At 40.6% G+C, this 20,094-nt stretch overlaps 2 protein-coding genes across 2 annotated transcripts in view; one reads left to right on the top strand and one right to left on the bottom strand.

Annotated features, from left to right (window-relative positions):
* LOC118309320 (voltage-dependent calcium channel subunit alpha-2/delta-2-like) overlaps window positions 1–4,617 on the top strand; it is a 29,956-nt gene extending 25,339 nt beyond the window's left edge. Inside the window, exon 38 of the mRNA XM_035631293.2 lies at window positions 12–4,617. Coding sequence (XP_035487186.1) covers window positions 12–107 — 96 coding nt within the window. The 3' untranslated portion in view covers window positions 108–4,617. The remainder of the gene's footprint in view (window positions 1–11) is intronic.
* A 4,173-nt stretch (window positions 4,618–8,790) lies between these two features.
* On the bottom strand, window positions 8,791–20,061 carry LOC118309571 (myosin heavy chain, fast skeletal muscle). The gene is made up of 40 exons (XM_035631855.2): window positions 20,001–20,061; window positions 19,261–19,476; window positions 18,762–18,905; window positions 18,518–18,674; window positions 18,312–18,339; window positions 18,081–18,192; window positions 17,900–17,992; window positions 17,728–17,791; window positions 17,538–17,636; window positions 17,336–17,439; window positions 16,815–16,953; window positions 16,568–16,686; window positions 16,328–16,477; window positions 16,019–16,189; window positions 15,628–15,934; window positions 15,453–15,523; window positions 15,262–15,349; window positions 15,037–15,154; window positions 14,837–14,960; window positions 14,620–14,756; window positions 14,275–14,530; window positions 13,952–14,194; window positions 13,681–13,857; window positions 13,448–13,593; window positions 13,258–13,348; window positions 12,783–13,172; window positions 12,576–12,702; window positions 12,298–12,416; window positions 12,009–12,205; window positions 11,740–11,923; window positions 11,489–11,654; window positions 11,221–11,345; window positions 10,529–10,837; window positions 10,223–10,426; window positions 10,009–10,134; window positions 9,755–9,925; window positions 9,569–9,673; window positions 9,381–9,476; window positions 9,143–9,274; window positions 8,791–8,919 (listed from the first exon to the last, which is right to left on the bottom strand). Exons 2-40 carry the CDS (start codon window positions 19,459–19,461, stop codon window positions 8,899–8,901), a joined length of 5,811 nt encoding a protein of 1,936 aa, XP_035487748.2. The 5' UTR covers window positions 19,462–19,476; window positions 20,001–20,061; the 3' UTR covers window positions 8,791–8,898.
* Window positions 20,062–20,094: the final 33 nt, after the last annotated feature.

The raw sequence follows: 20,094 nt of genomic DNA, 5'->3' as shown, positions 1-20,094 counted from the left end.
TCTCTTTGCAGGAAAACACGTCAGAGTGTGGACGGGGTCATTTTCTGCAGTCCTCCGTCGGAGTCCTTCTCCTGATTCAGCTAATACTGCCTCTCTTTCATCTCTGACACGTGCAAACACTCAGACATCTTTCATCTCTTTGGGTTAAGGCTCAGATCTACTGAAGGTCATATCAAACAGCAAGTGTGAAACTCTTTTTTGATCTACAAAAAAGAAAAATGAAAAAAAGACAAATCTGGATCAGCTCTTAGTGATTTTTGCCTTATTGCTTATGCATTCGTTGGTGTTTCAGGGCTTAAGTGGAGAATATAGGCAAGGAATGTGTTGAATGTGCATGCTACATGAACTAGGACATGCATGCTTGAAATGTATTGGACCCGGGCTCAGCCAAATAATCAATCACCCAAAATGTCAGGGAGGGAGGCGGCCGACATCGACTTTGAACAGGCCAATAAATTAACCAACCAGCAGGAACAGCCTTAGATTTTAAATGGAGTGGTGACATTACATGAGACATAAAAACTCAGATGGATTAAGTTGTAAGTGTTCAGGTTGCAATACCACATTCCCAAAAAAAAACTATAACAAATAAATGTTGAAAATTACTAAAGAAAAAAGTACGAGCAACAAATTTAACTTCAATTATCAAACACATCATATGAGAATACAGAATACCCCTGTCAGTGTTGTATGACCTGTAAGTATGTGGCATACCTGTAAGTATGTGTGCATAGTGTTGCAGATCATCTATTTCCACTACTTTATATACTAATGAGTAGTTTATCTGTTACAATCAACAGTATCATTTAAAAAATCATTGTTTTCTGTATAAAATGAAATGATATGTATTAACTACAACTGACGGATAGATGTAGTGGAGAAAGAAGTCCATATTTGTTTCTGTGCAGTTTCAATGTGAACACAGCTTCTGTTGTGTGATCAAAAAGTCCACATGGTAGCTTAAGCATCAAATGGAAACACTAAGGTAAAGTACAAGCAACACTAAACCCAAATATAGGACTTAAATGGTCGACATCTAAAAATGATCGGAGGAGATCTGTGATTGTCCACAGATGAGTGACACAACAATTTGATCAGAAAGTTTTCAAAGTTTTTAGATCTTATAAATTGTTGCGATGTTGAACGACTCTGAACGCACTGTACCTTTTGCATGTATGGATTTACAGTTTCCATACAGGGTGAAGTTATCCTAAGCATTTACACGACTAACAGTTGTGCACACTGCACATTAAGCTCACTGCTAATTGCACCAAGATGTAAATAAATGGACAGAATGGCTGCTGGTTGAGCTTTATAATTCAAACCCTGCCTGTACTTTGCTCACATGCGGCTTATAGCAACTTTTGCTTTTGTTGGCTTAAAAATAATTTTCCGTTTTTCTTTTGCATGCGTGATCCTGGTAAATATCTTTTCACATGAAGCTGTTACATGATAGTAGATCCAGGCCTTAACATCACCTTCACTTCAGTGTCTTTCAATCCACCTCTGATCTTTGCCAAGATACTTTAGGTATTTTAAATTGTATCATACATGATACATCCCAGAATGAATTTCCTGCTGCCATTTCTAATATCGTGACTCTTGAAATCCAACAAATTTCCAACAGAATCTAGAGAGTTAAGGTTTTTTTCCCTGAGTTTTCTAAGAGCACTTTGACATATGAGACCACTGATGACAAAAGCCAGTATGATGAAAATAACAGTGTTGGACCAGCAAGACTTTGTGACTTTCAAAACACATATCAGTGATGAAACAGACAGTATAGTTTCATCGTGGTACAAGGATTTTTCAAGTCAAGGTTTGTTTTATTGAAATGATGATGACGATCTTGAAGTGCTTCCAGACGAGCAAGAAGTCCCCAAAAGATGTAAAATCAAACAACAGACGACCAAAACTGAAAACCAAAATAATCAAACATTATTTCATTTTGTAAGGTAGTAGTGCATATTTAATTGACTGTAATATTGAGGAACACTGCACAGTGTTTAGTGCAATAATGTTATTATGATTGGACATTTTATTCTATCAGTTACATTTGGTTCATGATTAACCATGACAGTGTTGTCTATGTCGTCTTACAGCAGAATGTGCAGATGTCTGTGTTTGGCCGACCTGTTTTTTTTTTTTTAAATGTATTGCATTGGTTGTTTGATTGAAGCTCTTTGCCTTCAATTTTTGTATCTCGTATCATCACTATTTGTCAAATCTGAATTTATGCACTTATCTATGCTTCTGTATGGGGAATGTAGCTTCCGAACAGCTTTCAGTGTTGTCAACATATTAGTGTGATGCTTTTTGACGCTCTCTTGAGACTCGCCTGACGTCTCACTGAAAGTGATGAGTCTCTGTGGCATAATGTTTTGAGCTTATCATGCGTAACTCTTTATGACAGCAATATCTGATTGAACTTTTTTATAAAACTATTAAGAATTTTAAGAAATAGCAGTTTAGTCGCAGTGAGACGTCTGCCCAGTACTGAAGGTGCAGATTCATTGCTGCTTGATAAGGTCTGCACCCTGTTCTAGTGTACAATTTATTTTGTTTATTTCAGGGTTCAAACTTTTTGAATTATTTTGTTTCTATTGACCCTATAAACCAAATATATTTTATATTATTATTATTTATATTACAACATTAAAAATAATACACACATTTTACAATGTACTGTATTTTAAAAAAGTATTTAATTATTAACACGATAGGCTACAGTGTATGTGATTTTAAAGCACAAAGGACATACTCTGCTTGGAATAATAACTCTTGTCTGGTGGAGAAAATGTAAACTCACTGTGTCTCACTGTTTAATTCATATGTGGTTACGCATGATAAAATCCTAAAAAACATGTTCCCACAGTGACTAATCAACCCCCTGACTCTGGTGACTTTGCTGCAGTTACTCAAAAAAAGAAAAAAGAAAAAGCTTTTTTGACAACATACTTGTACAAAGCTGTTTTTCTCCCTGTCTACCTGGTGTTCCACCCTGCAGTGCCTTGTTGCACTCGCTCTGGACGGCAGGAACATTTTGATCTCAGCTGTGGACGTTCATCCGGCCGGACATGTGGGAGACACTTGAATTTCAAGGGGGTTGCGAATATAAGAATAAGATGCTCTTGGTGAATTATTGTTATAAACACTTTGTTGGAGCACGACAGACGTGTGCTGAGCAGCTGGCCTCCCCTCCTGCCTTCTCGTGGACAGAACAAACCCTGCTGTCCTCCTGCTACTGTACGTGTCCTTCATCTCTACACTGTGGTTCAGCCTTGAATCAAAAGCACAGACACTGGCCATTTTCATAGATTTCTACTCCGTCCCATCTGCACACTGTAGATTCTGTATTTGAAGCCTGTTGGAAACATTGTGGTTCTCCATTGGGACTTACTGAAGCGAGTGAATGTTTATGTACAGTACGACTACTGTTGTGCTTCTCAGTTTTACCCGAGCATGCTGGGGACCTGGAAAAGCAGATTTGAGCGCGACACTGTTCGGAGACCTCAGTTGAAACACTGCTTACAAAAAAAACAAAACGACAAAGCTTTTACTCTGAGACCTGCAGTATTTACTCTAGGTCATTATTCAAACAACACTGTCGTACACTGAAGGAAAGACATTTTGTGGAACTCTTTTCAGCCTACAATATATTACAAGTGTTGAGGTCAGTGTTGTAGTTTCGTTTTAAATTACCGGTATTTATTTGCATGATATTTTTGAACTATTTGCAGATTTATGTACATAGCCTGATGGATATTTGACATTCCTGTTCACAATCAGCTCTCCAGCGCTGTGGGGGAGGCGGTGGCGTCCTCTGTGGACATGTTCCGGGGGGATGTTGAGGCCTCGGAGCTCTTTGCTCTGTGTGTAAATGATGAATGAAGCTGAAAGTTTGACTTCAGTGAAGCCTACAATAACTGTCAGTGTTTGCAATTTTAGGTGTTTTGCTGCAAGTGAAAGCACAGAGAAGTTTGGAGTTATGAGCAACATACTGCCTGATGAAACTTGTGTCATTTACTCACTGACATAAAAACGCTGATAATGGTTTTATTGCATTTAAGGCTGTATACGGCAACTGAACAAGGCAGTGGCATGTGTGGGAATGCCCCTTTATGAATGACATTTATTTATGAAATAGATTTAAGTGTTGCCCATTTAATTTGTTTATGTATTCCTTTATTTATTTGTTGATTTTTTGGGAGTATTGTGAATATTATTTGTATTGAACAGGAAAGAACTGAATATGATTGAAGCTTGCTTGGGCACAAAAAGCAGTTTACAAGAAGAAAAAAATCAGCAAAACAGAGAAAAATATATATCTATATTTACTGTACGTTTGTCCTTTTCTTTACTGAGTATCAGAAGATAAGAATGTTAATGTTTTTGCTGTAACTTTGCTTTTCATTTTGCCAATGTCGTCATTTACTCGGGACAGTTTCCTCTCTTTGTGCCAGTCTCCAGCGCCACCTCATTTTTGTACAGACGATGTGAAGCAGTCAGCAGAAGATGGAGGTTAACTTTGTAATGATTTTGTCAGTCACATTACAAAATGGATATTTAAATGTTTATATCTTTGGTGATTAAATGCTATTGATATTTTTCACTTCAGTTTTGAATCATTATTGTTCTTTACTTGATTTATGATTTTCTACAACAATCATTTTAATAATAAAAGAGATGTAAAGTGGCTCAGTACCGATGGTTTCACACATCCCTAACATCTTTGAGATAAATTATTCTAATTTAAAGCCAATAACACCACCACATTGTAAAAGTATATTTTTACTTTTACTTTAATTAGAAAGATATTTGCCATTAATATTATTTCAGATTAATCTGCTGTGCTCTTGACATCATAAAAAATGCCACTTAATCCAAATGAAACAGATATGAAAAAAAAGAATAAAAGTGACTAGATTTGTTCTGCAGGTCATCAAAAATAATATATGATATCTGATGAACTGATTGTGAAATAAAAAAATAGTTTATTAAAGCACAAACTTTGGCATTAAAATTCATAAATATAGGCTATAGCTTAAAACCCTGCTTTAGTTGTTGTTGTTTTAAAGAGTCAGAGAGTTGGAGTTGACATTGACTTTGTTTACCCATATTTCATACAAAGAAAAGCAAAAGAAAATCTCCAATTTGAAAATTTAAAAAAAAGTTTGGCATTTTTCTGAAAAATTACTTTAAAAACTGACCTGTTCATAATATTTCTGTAATTTTGATTAGCTGACAAATCATTTGACTAAATTAAATTGTGCTGAACCTCTTTGCTTAGTTCCTCTTTGTTGAACGCTTAACGGGCCCTTACATGAGTTTGGTCATGCGGACCCCTGACCCACATACCACATGGGCCCATGTGCTCTGAGCAGTGGGTCCACATTTTGACTCTGGGCCAGCCGGACAGCTGTCTAATGTCTCTCTCCACTGTCTCTATTGAATAAAGGCACAAAAGCCAAAAAATATTTGGTTAAATGGCAAATGTGGTATTTTATGATTAAATAGAAGCAGGGACACAGTGAAACCATGTCCAAAGGTAAGAACAGGTGAGACTCTGAGAAAATCAGCTGTGTCCTGGCACACAGTCCTTTGAGGCTCTGAGCTGAAGTGATACTCCCGCTGGTCTCATCACTCCAGTGTTTGGTCCATTATGCAGAGAGACGTCTGTGTCAGCTGCTGAGGATTAAAACCTGAATTTTTAAGCAGCTTGGTGAGGACGTGAAAAGAAATCCAAGAGTCGAGCATCATGTACATTTGCCCCCCATGTCAGTCAGTGAGGATATCAAACGGTCGGCTGGAGTCTTCAGAGGATAGACGATAGGTCACTGCCGCCACACATAATAACTGGACAGCGGTTGTGGGATATTTTGGCTTCTCTGACTCTGTGAACCAGCAGCACGGCGAGTCAGCTGCTCTCAGTGGCCTTGTCTGGACGAGCGCTGCCTTCTGTCCAGCAGGCACGGTGCCTCGATATGTGCCTCAAAGTGAAACACACCGTCTGATTTAGCTATGATATCAGACCGGCAATGTTTGGCAAAGCAGTTAAATACTTTATTTCATAATAATGCACCATGTGAGGTATAACCAGCCGAGCTCAGAGGCTCGTCCCCCACAAGTTGAACATCAGAGTCAGTGAGGAGATGCAGCTTTCTGAGGAGAGACAAGGTTTGATTCTGCCGACTGTGACCTTCCTCTGGTAAAGCTGCTTCAAGTTACATTCCATCTTTAGATAGATGTTGGACTAGCTACAGCATTGCATGTCTGAAACCTTTAAGGAGGGATATTAATATCTGTGTTGGAAGTTATTTTTCTGAAAGCATATGTGAAGAATTATGAATTAGCGTTGCGTCGTTTGTGTTGAAAGATTGTTTTTGAAATATGATCAAAAGTTATTACCCTCTGAACCCTTATTCATGGATTACTTATGGTCACTAATCTGAGACACTGTGATGTTAAAGGGGCCATATTATGCTCCAGGCACCTTTTCAGCCTGCCTCCACGTATATTTGGTTATCTTGGGTGTCTGCCAGCCCACGGAGAATGAAAAGAAAACAATGAGTCGTTGATTCGTGGTTTGGGTTGATCGTGCAGACGGTCTGTAAACGAGCCGTTCACAGCCCGGGCGTCAAGTGACGTAAGTTGACTCCTGCTACTGGGGCGACCACGCCCCCAACCTGAGCAGCACCTCCCCCCCTGAAGTGCGGAAAAACAGTTTGCGCCATAATTTTCTCGCAGCTGCCGGCGGAGCTCGCGTTTCGTGGCTGCCGGCTCATGGCTGCCGGCTCGCGGCTGCCGGCTTGCTGCTGCCGGCGGAGCTCGCAGCTTGCGCCTGCCGGCCGGCGTTCTGTCACCCAGCCCCTTGTGCTCTGTGTGTAATGATGGAGAACGTGTTCTGTGCCTCCCGGGTCTCTACGTCGTGTATGTGCCTTGTTACGTGCGACTGTTGTCATGGCAGCGCAACGCCGTAGTTGCGCAGCAGACCCGAGGAGGAGCGAGGAGGAGCGAGGCGGAGCGAAGAGAACACGAAGGGGGGGGGGGGGGGGGGTGAGCAGGAAAGCGCTGGAATCGACCATAGTCTCACAGGGCTGTTTATACAGAAAGAGGAGGGGGCTGTGTGGCTTGATCCTTGAGGTGTTTTGACATGGAATGGCAAAGACATGTAGTTCACACACCTGAAAACCAATGTAACTTGTGTAAAAGGGGGCATAATATGGGCCCTTTAAACAGGACTAATGTGTAAATCAGGATATCATGGCATTTCCATGCAGTAAGCAATAGTGTATTTTAATTAAAAACTACTTTTAGTCTTGCTGGCGAGGGGCTTGGAGCAGAGTATTTACTTTACTTTGTATTATACTATACTAGTAATATTATACTCATAAAATGTCCAACTGTCTCCTGTGTGCTCAGTTCAGAGTCATATCAATAACTGCACTTCTCTATAAAGTCGTGTCTGACTCACACGGTGCCAAAGATTCACGCCCGAACAGGTGCTATGGAATTATCTGTGGGAGGACGGCAGCTGTCATTTGTCAGTGTGTTAATGAAGTCGCTCCCCAAAGAGGAAACGCGTAGGACTGAACGGTTGCTTGGCCCCAGAGGATTGTGGGTTTTATTTTGTCTTTTTATCTTTCTCTGCTGCTGTCAGGAAGGGGCAGTGATGTAACAAGCAAAACGAGCTCCTCGACTCCCACATGCCGCTGCAAAATATTGATTATTTGTCTTGGAGAAAAAGAACACTGGCTCTACCAACAGCTGAACTCGAACTGCTGTGAAACAGCATGTGTTGAGATTTTCACGGCTGCCTAGGACGAACACTTCATTACAGGTTGACCTGCCCGGTGTTCCAGGTTAGAGAAGCCGTGTAAGCTGCAGTTATCTGTCAGTCAAGGGTGTGTGTTTTTAATAAGACTCAATTACAGGGCTATTTTTGTAATACATTTAAAGAAAAAGGAAATGAATATCAAAATCTAAATAATATCAAACATTTGTCTTTCTTCAAAATGTCAGTTTCCTTAAAGGTCCTATTCTGAGGGCAGGTGATCCCACGACTGTACTTTGATCCAATACCAAGTATCAACACACACTCCCTTTAAAAAATATATTTTTGTATTTGTATTGATCCAATCGAACAAGATTCCACATCTTGTTCGATTGGATCAATACAAATACAAAAATATATTTTAGGTTGCATCAAAGGGATTCATCTGCCCACACATTTCACATTCACTCCAGAACTGAATCATCTCTGCAGAATGTAGGTATTTATCCTAATTTAGGTAAAACTTTCTGTATTCTGCAACAGGATGTGGAGCTTATATATTTGTACTATAGTTTATGGTTCTGTCTTGTGACAGAAGGTTTTGGTTGTGAAATTGTGATGTAGGTAGGCTCACATGTCAAAAGAAATGTCTCAGAAATACTGTAAAATGTTTCCATGTGAATGTTTTGCCCAGTGGCATTGACGCTGTCTCTGCCTGACAAACTAAATTTCCACGATGAAACGAATCATTTGGAAAAATGTTTTTGTTAGTTCCTGGGTATCGATGTTTAATTCTGTTAAAGTGAGTGAGTTCATGTTTTAGATTCTAAACTAGACACTTGAACTCATTAGCATGATGTTATAATATACAAATCTAATGTTTGTTTCCAACAAGACAGTGTTTTTCAGTCCTGAAGTGTGTGATGACAAGACATATACACTTGTTCATCTTTTCCTACAGCCCAAAGTAATTTGATTTGTGTTGTGTTCAAAGGCAGCACACTGGCAACAACATATTATACTATAACAAATTTATTGAATGTGCACCTACAATATTTTGAGAGCATTCAAATGAAAAATCATATTTTATGATTCTCATTCGTGTCTCCCAAAGATCTTGCAGATTATTCTTCAGCCTCCTTTCCCTGAAATGGAGAGAGATAAAGATAATGAATGATCGACACACAGGAAAACTAGTTTCACCGTTTAAAACACCATTTCAATTAATCTAAAAACAGTTTGAAATCTGGAGCAGTCGAACATTAACTTTTTTTTTTTTTAAATCACGTATGTTGCTTTGCTGTAGCACAATTGATGTCAACTCGACAGTGACGGCAGCTTGTTGTGTGACTTTAACGTATAACTTACTTTTCCAATTTCCCGACTCTTGGCCCTCAGCTTGTTGACCTGGGACTCAGCGATGTCAGCTCGCTCCTGAGCCTCCTCCATCTCATGCTGAACCTTCCTGTACCGTGACAGGTGAGTGTTGGCCTGCTCCTCCTGTGAGGGAGTCAAACATACAAAACTCATGAAGGCTGAAAATACAGAGGTTTACTAATTCTGGTAATTTGCTGTCAGACATTTTGCACATGTTTGTCTGACTCACAGCCTCCTCGGATTGTCTCTTGTAGGCCTTCACTTTCAGCTGCAGCTTGTCCACCAGATCCTGAAGTCTGCTGACGTTCTTCTTGTCCTCTTCAGTCTGTGGTAACATTAATTCATTTATAAAATGTATTTGTATGCATTTTTGTCAAATTACTCCCACCAATCAATTAAAAATAGAGAGAATAATACCTGATAGGTGAGCTCCTTCACTCTCCTCTCATATTTACGAACACCTTTGACAGCCTCTGCTCCTCGTCTCTGCTCAGCTTCCACTTCAGTCTCAAGCTCACGAACCTGAAATATAAACTGTCTGTTACAAAAATGTAACACTGAAACAGAAGTTTAGATTTGTTTGGCAAACAAATTCATCTTTACCCTAGCCTCAAGTTTCTGGAGCTGCTTCTTGCCTCCCTTCATGGCCAGATTCTCAGCCTCATCAAGGCGGTGCTGCAGGTCCTTCACTGTCACCTCCAGGTTCTTCTTCATCCTCTCCAAGTGAGAGCTGGTGTCCTGCTCCTTCTTCAGCTCTTCTGCCATCATGGCAGCCTATGACACAACAACCATGACTAAAGACACAGCTTCAATGCCAGTGAGAAGTGAACAACTATATCTAAGTCCTTTGGACTCACATCAGTGATGGCCTTCTTGGCCTTTTCTTCAGCATTTCTTGCTTCCTGAACAGAATCCTCTACTTCACCTTGGATCTGGACAAAGTCGGCCTCCAGCTTCTTCTTGGTGTTGATAAGGCTGGTATTCTGTTATACAAGAAGCAACAATGAAATCCCATGTGTTCATCCAAAGAAGGAGAAAGTTTGAATACTTGTCGTCAGCCTGTGAGAGAACCTGAGAGTGCAGCAGTCCCACGCGCTCGCTGGCATCCACCAGCTCCTGTTCAGCCACTTTGCGGCCTCTCTCCGTCTGCTCCAGTGCAGCTCTCAGCTCCTCGATCTCAGCCAGCATCAGGTTGTTCCTGCGCTCCACCATGGCAACCTGCTCTTTCATGTCTTCCTGGCCTCTGATGGCTTCGTCAAGATGAAGTTGGGCATCCTAAAAGTTAAAAAACTGAAAATTATACAACAGAAACCTTCAGTAACTTTTAAAAAGAAGATGCTCTGCCACAAATCCTCCAGTGGAGGCACAGTACTTTACCTTAAGCTGCCCTTGCACATTTCTCAGCTGTTTCTGGGCTTCGGCTGCCTGGCGGTTGGCATGGCTCAGCTGAATCTCCATCTCATTGAGGTCTCCCTCCATCTTCTTCTTGATTCTCAGGGCATCGTTCCTGCTCCTGACCTCAGCATCCAGGCTGCTCTGCATCGTCTCGATCACTCTCTGGCTGTTCCTCTTGATCTGCTCAATCTCCTCGTCCTTCTCTGCAAGTTTCCTGTCGACTTCACTCTTGACTTGGGTGAGCTCCAGCTGAACGCGCATAATCTTGGATTCCTCATGCTCCAGGGTAGCCTGTGGACAAGGGGGGCCTTTTATCCTTCATCACAACTACAGAAACTGAGGCAAATAGCACCCGGGTGTTAAGATGAGTCTCACACAGTTGTGTTCTTAAGTGCCGCAAATATTTGAAAAGTGTCTCGGAGCTGAAAGAAGAACAGGAATACTGCCACTTTGCCACTTATTCTTTTTGCAATAGTTTAGATTTAGTTTTGTTTTACATCTCCTCTGCTTTTACAATTGTTGAATGTTTTAATGATTATACATACATACTCATATTTGTTCAACCCTAACCCATTCACAAAACCAATAACATTTTTTATCTTACTAAATAGAGCATCACGTAGTTCATGACAATGATAATGTTTGTAATGACTGATATGGTGGTTAGTTTTTACCTCTGCCTCCTCCAGAGCAGTCTGGATCTCTGATTTCTCACATTCCACGGTTTTCTTTCCCTTCTCAAGCTCATGAATCGTTTTACCGGTGTCACCAAGTTGTTCACTCAGGTCGGAGATTTCCTCTGTTGGACCAGGTTCATTAAGCGTTAGTTTTAGAAATATTAAGCAAAGTAAAAACATAATTAGTGATGTAGATACTTCAGATACGTTGACCTGGTGTTTACAGTGCTTATCTGTCAGGGAAAAAAGAAATGAATTGTCTTACGTTGCAGGTTCTTGTTTTCCCTCTTCAGGGTCTCCAACTGGTCCAGAGCTTCTTCATATGAGTTTTTCATCTTGAACAGCTCAGTGCTCATTGACCGAGCCTCCTTCTGAGCTCCCTCCAGCTCCGCCTGGCTCTCCTCATACTTCTGCTTCCACTCAGCGAGAACCTGTAAGTGTAACAAACAGGTGAGTGTGTTTCTCACTTCATGTTACATCTCAAAACAATTTGTTTACACATAGAAAAAATCTAACCTTGTCAAAGTTTCTTTGCTTCTTGTCGAGGTTAGCGGCCAGAGCATTAGCTCTCTCCACGTCGATCATCAGGTCCTCTACTTCAGCCTGAAGTCTCTGTTTTGTCTTTTCCAGAGAGGCACATTTTGCATTCACAGCCTCGATGGATTCCTCTGCGTCCTGAAGACGCTGGGCAAGCTTTTTCCTGTTAAAACATACAGTAAACAGGTTTTATGATGACCAACAGAATCAATGCATGTGGAAATTGTGATTTCAGAAGTGTCCATTACTTAGACTCCTCCAGCTCCTCAGTGCGCTGAATGGCATCAGTCTCGTATTTTGTTCTCCACTGAGCCACCTCGCTGTTGGCCTTGGACATCGCTCGCTGCAGCTCAGCCTTGGCCTCCTGCTCCTCCTCATACTGCTCTCTGAGCAGGTCGCAGTCATGACGAGACGACTGAACCGCATGAGCCAGGGCGTTCTTGGCCTGATCCAAATGAGAACCTGATGAATATTTTATACCCATCGCCAGGGGACCTTTCCCTCTGCGATAATTTGTCTGTTATCATCGACTGTTACCTTAATTTCCTCCTCTATGTGCCTCTTCAGCTCCTCAATCTGCTGAGTAAAGGCTTGTTTGCCTCTTGTCAGCTGAGAAACAAAGGCTTCTTTCTCCTCCAGCTGACGCACAGCCTCACCTGATAAAAGATATGAGATGTCAACTGAACCTACATCAGAACAAAACTGCCACATAATATCAGAAAATGATACTAAATTATTGACAGCCTCTGCTGTCAATAAAATATTACTAAAATATTGTGATGCTGAGTTGGGGCCATTCTGAGTGAGATTCATACCGTTTTCAGTTGTAAGTCTTGCTTTTTGTACACTCAAGTCGTTCAGCTGACGAACATTTTCATCGTTCTTGGACTTGAGCTCGCTAAGCTGGTCCTCTAATGTCCTGCACATCTTTTCAAGGTTTGCCTGAAAAAAAACATAATATGCGTATTTAATAAGGACATCATTTTTTTTAAATTACTGTATGAAAAATGCAGCACTCTCACCTTCATTTTGGCGACAGACTCCATATTGCTGCTGAGGTCATCGATCTCCATCTTGAATTCACTTTTCTCTTTCTCCAGCTTCTGTTTGACTCTCTGGAGGTTATCAATCTGCTCTCCCAGCTCTGCCACACTGTCGGCCTGCTTCTTGCGCAGAGCTGCAGAAGTAGCCTCATGCTGCAGGGTGGACTCTTCGAGATCACGACGCAGCTTCAGGAACTCAGCCTCACGCTTCTTGTTCATCTCAATCTGTACAGATGTTGCTCCTCCAGCTTCTTCAAGCCTCTCGCTGATCTCTTCGAGTTCCCTGGAGAGATCAGACCTCTGCTTCTCCACCTTGGCCCGAGCAGCTCTCTCAGCCTCAATCTCCTCTTCCAGCTCCTCAATACGAGCCTGAAACACACAAGATGTATGTGAAAATTGTTCAAAATATTTGAATGCTCTCTTGAATTTGAGTGACAAATGTTCAATAAAATACCTGAAGTTCCTTAATCTTTTTTTGGAGCTGGATTCCAAGAGACTGTTCATCCTCGATCTTACCCAGGAGCTGGCTAACCTCAAACTCCTTCCTAAAGGGGGATGAAAATTTTGCGAATTATAGTTGTGTGGTTTAGTACCTCTCATAGAATATTTAATGTAAGTGGCTTGAGATGAAATCTTATTCTTACTTCTTTATTTTCTCATCTGATTGCTGCTTGTCATTCTCCAGATCCATGATGGTTTCCTGGGCCAGCTTCAGATCTCCTTCAAGCTTCCTTTTAGCTCGCTCAAGATCCATACGGAGCTTCTTTTCTTGCTCCAGGGAACCTTCGAGCTATCAAGGAAAAAGGTGTTTGACAACATCAAAAATAAAAATATGATTGGTATTTTCAACATTTCCTTCCATAGTTGGATTGCATACATCATCCACTTGCTGCTCCAGCTTGGTCTTGGCCTTCGTCAGAGTGTTGACTTTGTCTTCCTCTGCCTGCAGATCATCCAGGGTCTGCTGATGGGCCTCCTGGAGGGCTTTCTTCTCTTTGGTCAATTTTGCAATGGTCTCATCTTGAGAAGCCATTTCTTCAACCAGGTTTTTAACCTAGTAAGTTTGAATAAATTCTCTTATTTAATATCAAAAAAAGCACTGCATCTAAAATGTGCATAGTTTGATAAACTGAAATTATGACTGTCACCTTGTTCTCAGTGGCATGTTTCTCCTTTTCCACCTTCGCCAGGGTGAGCTCCAAGTCATCAATGTCTTTCTTCAACTCAGAGCATTCGTCCTCCAGCTTCCTCTTCTTTGCAGTCAACTCAGCATTCATTTCCTCCTCATCTTCCAGTCTCTCAGACGTCTCTTTGACTTTGGCTTCAAGCTGGATTTTTGCTTTAATGAGCCCCTCACACCTTTCCTCAGCATCACAGAGGTTTTCACCTTCCTAAACATCAAAGTAAGTAGGTTCATGTAATTATGTCGGTGATTTGATGAGAATATTTAGAAGACAAACACACAACTTACCGACTGCACTTGCAGCAAGAGATCATTCTTCTCCTGCAGCAGAGAAACCATCTTCTCCTCCAGTTCTTTCTTCTTGGCCAGAGCCTTTGAAAGGTCCTCTTTGGTCTTTTGGAAGTCTTCTTTCATTTGGGCCATCTCTTTCTCAGTCTCTGCACTCTTCAGAAGAGGCTTAATCTTGAAGTACAGCTTCATCCATGGCCATGTTTTGACATTCATGAATGAGCGGATGTTATACTGAATAGCGTAAATAGCCTCTCTAATGAAACAATGAAAACACAAATTAGAAATGTCAAGTGTATAAATAAAGTTGATAAAATCTATCAACATTTATCACAGACACATTACCTTCTCTCCATCATCTTGACAAACTCGCGTCTCATGAGGAAACCTCTGCAGAGAGCCTGAGTCATTGTGACCAGTGCAGCCAGTTTCTCATCTCTCATTTCCTCCAGAGTTCCCAGTAGACCAGCTTTGAAGAACACCTAAAAGTCAAAAAATACTGTGATTTTTTTTTCCTTAATTCTCATTGTAAACAGTCTGTTTCCAGCAGAGTGTACTCTACCTTGGTGTGGCCAAACCTATACTGAGAGTGGTCCACATCGATGGATCCCAGTAGTTTCTCTGAAGCCTTTTTGTTGTCAATAAACTGTCCCTCTGGGATGACACTGGCATTCAATACTTTGTATCTACGAGCAAAGATTTTATTTAGTTAGTAAGCACTAGTTTAAAGATGAACAAATTGCCTGAAAACATTTCTGTTACCTCTGCTTGAAGTCACCATATTGGATTCTGCTGGGGAAACCTTTCCTGCAGATCCTGATTCCTTCCAGCACACCGTTACACCTGAGCTGGTGGATGACCAGGAAGTTCTCCATAAGACCTGTGATATATTGTTGAATAATTCATTAAAAGATGCTGTGACACAAATGAAAGTCAAAGCTCATCCTACATTTACTGTGAATAGCAGATTGTCTTTCTGTTAAGTACCAGGAGTCTTTGATTCGTTGGGAATGAGGCAGCGTACAAAATGAGGATGTGTGCTCCTCAAATTGGTCATCAGCTTGCCCAAATTCTCCTGAAGAATGAAAGGACAATTATAAAATTATTGCAAAAGTTACCAACTTAGACATAATTCCAATGTGAGTTATAAATATGTGAGTTATTCTTTCACATCGTACTCTGAACAAAGCAGACACAGTCTGGAAGGAGCCACCCTTCTTCTTGGCCCCTTTCTTGCTGGTGCTCTCACCTGTAAGTGGAACGACAAGTACATTGAAATGGTGAAATTCAACTGAAGTGATGTGAGTTTTCATTTTAACATGCCATGAAATAGAGTCATATAACCAAATCTACCTTCTGCTGCGGCATGTGATGCATACAGGTAGGCTAGCAGTTTGACTGAAGACTTCTGGTAGAGCTGAACCACTGAGTCATTCAAGGGGTCTTTGTTCTTGTCCAGCCAGCCAACGATGTTGTAATCAACAGTGCCAGCATAGTGCACCAAAGAGAAGTGGGCCTCAGCCTTGCCTTTGGCTGGTTTGGGTTTCTCGAAGGACCTGTTTTTACCAAGATGCTGGTCGTACAGTTTGTTCTTGAAGGTCATGTCTGATGCCTTGGGGAACATGCACTCCTCTTCAAGGATGGAGAAGATGCCCATTGGCTGTAATGAGGAAGTTTTTATTTAAAACTAAAACCTCCAATTCAACAGTTTTCTGTATTTGTGAATACACTGCATGTGGCTCACCTTCTCAATAAGCTCAATGCAGGAAGCCAGATCCATACCAAAGTCAATGAACTCCCATTCAATTCCCTCTTTCTTGTACTCTTCTTGCTCCAGGACAAACATGTGGTGGTTGAAAAACTGTTGCAGTTTTTCATTGGTGAAGTTGATGCACAGCTGCTCCAAGCTGTTGTACTAAAGAAAGAAAGAAAGAAATGTGCATTCGGTAAAACCAACTGGAAATGAAAATAGTCCTTTAGAAGGTAAAACGTTGAGCAAAATTATTTAAATGAAGCTCTGTAAGGTTATGTACTATTAGCCAAACATACGTACATCAAAGATTTCAAACCCAGCAATATCCAGGACACCGATGAAAGAGCTTCTAGGCTGCTTGGTATCCAGCATCTCATTGATTCTGACGACCATCCACAAGAACATTTTCTCATAGACAGACTTGCAGAGAGCCATGACTGAATTGTTGACCTGGTTTGTACAAATGAGGAGTACAATATTAACAATGATATTGTAAAAATTAACAAGACATCTTATCTCTTCTTTTTCATCATCTCCTACCTGAGGGACAGTTTGACCTTTGGTCACATACTCGTTCCCAACCTTGACTTTGGGGTAGCATAGTGCTTTGAGCAAATCAGCAGAGTTCAGACCCATGAGGTAGCCGATTTTATCTGCCACTAAAAAACAGAACACAGATATATTAACAGATTGTTAAAACTCATAATCATAGAGTGAAGTCAACAATCCACCTCTAATTCCCAAGTTGAAAGTTGTGCGACAACATTGGCCCATGTGGGTTTCATACCCTCATTGCCATCAGGCTCAGCCTGCTCTTCACGCTGCTTCTGCTTGAATTTCATGTTCCCATGATGCACCACAGCTCCAGTCAGCTTGTAAATGTTTGCCTTCTCATCCAAAGTGAAGCCCAGGATGTCAATAGCAGTCTGTGATGAAAAGAGAAGGTGTTTTGTTATCCTTTGGAGTAAACTCATTGCTGCCCCCTGCCTCCAAAAATATTGTAATATTGTTTAGTTATACTCTATCTCCTCTACAATATTTGGTAAAACATTTTAGAGTTGACCTCAAGAAGAAGTGATAACCTTAGATGCTTTGTCGAGAATAAAATCCAGGTATTAAGGTGGATTTCTAATCTATTTCCCTTCTTCACAGCGGAAAAAATAATCAGTTTAACAAAACAAAACTTAGATTCTTAGGATGTATTGCTTTAATAAATTGCTTACTTAGTGTAACAATAATCCTAAAAGTGAACATAAGCCTGATTTGGTATAGCAGTAAATGCAAACATCATAGTAAAGTCGGCCTTACATCAGTGGCGATGAATTCCTCAACGTCATTGATACTCTTGACAGTGATTTCACCCTGACTGACCATATGATAGTCATATGGATTTGTGGTGATCAGCAGAGCATCTAAAAAAAAAAGGAAAAACACAGACGTAAAAACAGCAGAACAAATACAGCATCACTCTCTTTAGAAAGACTGACAGCATCATTCACTAATCTCACACCTATGAGCTCAGGTTTGTGGCCTGTCATGAGCTGATAGAAGACGTGGTAGCTCCTCTCGGCAGACAGCTGGAACGTCACTCGAGACTTCTCCAGCAGATCTGTTGATCGCAGACACCGGTCAGTTGGGTTCAATGAACAGAAGATACGGGAAGGAACAAAAGTTTATCTGCTGAACCATTTTAGCCTCACATGTTTCGATGTCTGCTGAGGCCAGCTTCCCAGTTGTTGAAAAATGGATTCTGATGAATTTACCCTACTCAAAAGAAGAATGTGAATTAGAATTTACAGTATGACTTTGAAAATTGACACTGTGTAAAAAGAAAAAGAAAAGAAAAAAAAGTTAAAGTTCAGAAAAACTTACGAAGCGGGATGAGTTGTCATTCCTCACAGTTTTGGCATTTCCATAAGCCTCCAGCAGTGGGTTGGCCGCAATGATTTGATCCTCCAGCGACCCCTGAAAATGACAATATGTAGCGTTTGAGTATTTTCCGATATTCATCTTCATAAATATCATACATATGTTCAGTTTATACATTACTTGCCTGAATTTTACCAGTAGTCTGCTCTGATTTTTTTCCTCCAGACACTGCGATTGTCGCAAAGTACTGGATGACACGTTTAGTGTTGACAGTCTTTCCTGCACCGGATTCTCCACTAAAATGCATTATATGAAAAAATCATTAGCACAAAGTATAAGTCAAGTTTAATACAGTACAGACACCATTAGTCTGAGTTACATCATCGCAAATTAGCTTTCTTTAGCTTTGACTTACGTAATCAGGATCGACTGATTCTCGCGATCTGTTGAGAAAATGAAACCGTAAAACTGCATGATGTTTTTAGATCACAGCACTTGAGAGAATCTCCATAAACTGCATGTTTACCAGTGAGACCCAACCATTGTTGAAGATAACAGTGTTTAATGTCCTTAAACAATGACTTATTCAGGACAGATAGTGTTTTACAAAATGATGGATACCTTGGAGCATGAACTGATAGGCGTTATCAGAGATGGAGAAGATGTGGGGTGGAGCCTCAATCCTCTTTTTTCCTCTGTATCCGGAAACAACCACTGAATCATACACTGGGAGCCACTTGTAGGGGTTCACAGTGACGCAGAACAGCCCGGAGTAGGTCTGTGGAGACAGAGACCATTGTTACTGACACACATATTCCTGTAAACATATCGTATTTTTATATTGTGTTGAATAGCTAAAACTCACGTAGATCATCCATGCTGCATAGCGCTCTTTGAGGTTATACAGCACAGCGGGCTCACTGAGGTGGGTCATCATGGCCATGTCCTCAATCTTATCGTACTTCGGAGGGTTCATGGGGAAGATCTCAGTATCTTTTACTGTGATAGTCTGTTACGGAGACAGAAAAGACGCAGGGCTTACGTTATAACAGAGGACGGCCTGAAGTGGTTACAATTCATTTTGATGTTTACTACAGTCTGCCTGTTACAATGTGTGATAACTGATAAAAACATATGTCTGGCTCTCCAGATATTAATGTTGATCTCCAATTAAATTCCTTTATGGGCTGATTGGAGATAAATTATTGGGCAAGCTCTCAATTTATGCACCGTTATGTCAAGTTAACAACAGTCTACGAAACCACATCAGGATCAGAATAGCTCGTTATTGATATATATATAATATTAAACTAATATTAAAAACTGTGTAAAATTCAATCTCATGCCAGAGCCGTCACTCCCACCTTTCCACAGAGAGTATCCACTGTGGCTTTGCCGCCTTCCTTCTTGGTAAGTTTCCCCTTGAGGTACATCTCAGCAGGCTCAGTCACAAAATACGATGTTTTAGCGTCAAAGGGAGTGGTCTGAGCTTCAATCCTCTCTCTCTCTGGCTTCCGGAGGTAAATGGCCGCCGGGCCAAAACACTCCATTTCCGCATCTCCCATCTTGGTGACCGTTTACTGCAAGTAAGTAAAAACAGCAGAGCACTAAGTTACTCCAGTTCTTATTTCATCGTTGCTTGACATCTGCCTGAGTGAGGGCGTAATACTATTAAAGTTAAAGGAAATTCTGTTAGTGTTATAACGAATCATGTTAATATGTTACACTTAAAGATCAGAGAAAAGTGCTTTATTTTAGTTCATGTATCATAGTTAGAACCTTAGACTATAAATTTACTATGGACTGTTTAATCCTTTCTAGTTACAATGACTCCTTACATGTGTTATAACATCCTTGTTATAAATGATCAGACACTGTCTAATGTATAGAAAAACACAGTGACAGGACTGGGAACTGTTAATTTTTGCTCATTTAAAGGTGTAAACTATTAACGAGTTGGAGATGCACATAACTGACTGTTGATTGTTATGAAAAAGATAAAGATTAAACACTCATTTAGCAAAGCAAGACTTTGTATATTTACTCATCTGCTGATTAAAATGTCTTTTGACAAAATGAAATGAAGATTAAAGATACAACATACCTTCTTCCCTCCCCTGAGAAGAACAGATGATGATGATGATGGTTTAATGAGGCTTCTAAAGAAGAAACAAATCGTTTAAATTAATAAATGCAAA

The sequence above is a fragment of the Scophthalmus maximus genome, chromosome 6, assembly GCF_022379125.1.
Source record: "Scophthalmus maximus strain ysfricsl-2021 chromosome 6, ASM2237912v1, whole genome shotgun sequence".
Classification (NCBI taxonomy): domain Eukaryota; kingdom Metazoa; phylum Chordata; class Actinopteri; order Pleuronectiformes; family Scophthalmidae; genus Scophthalmus; species Scophthalmus maximus.
The sequence above is the reverse complement of the archived record's forward strand: the minus strand, read 5'-3'. Positions and strand labels throughout refer to the sequence as shown.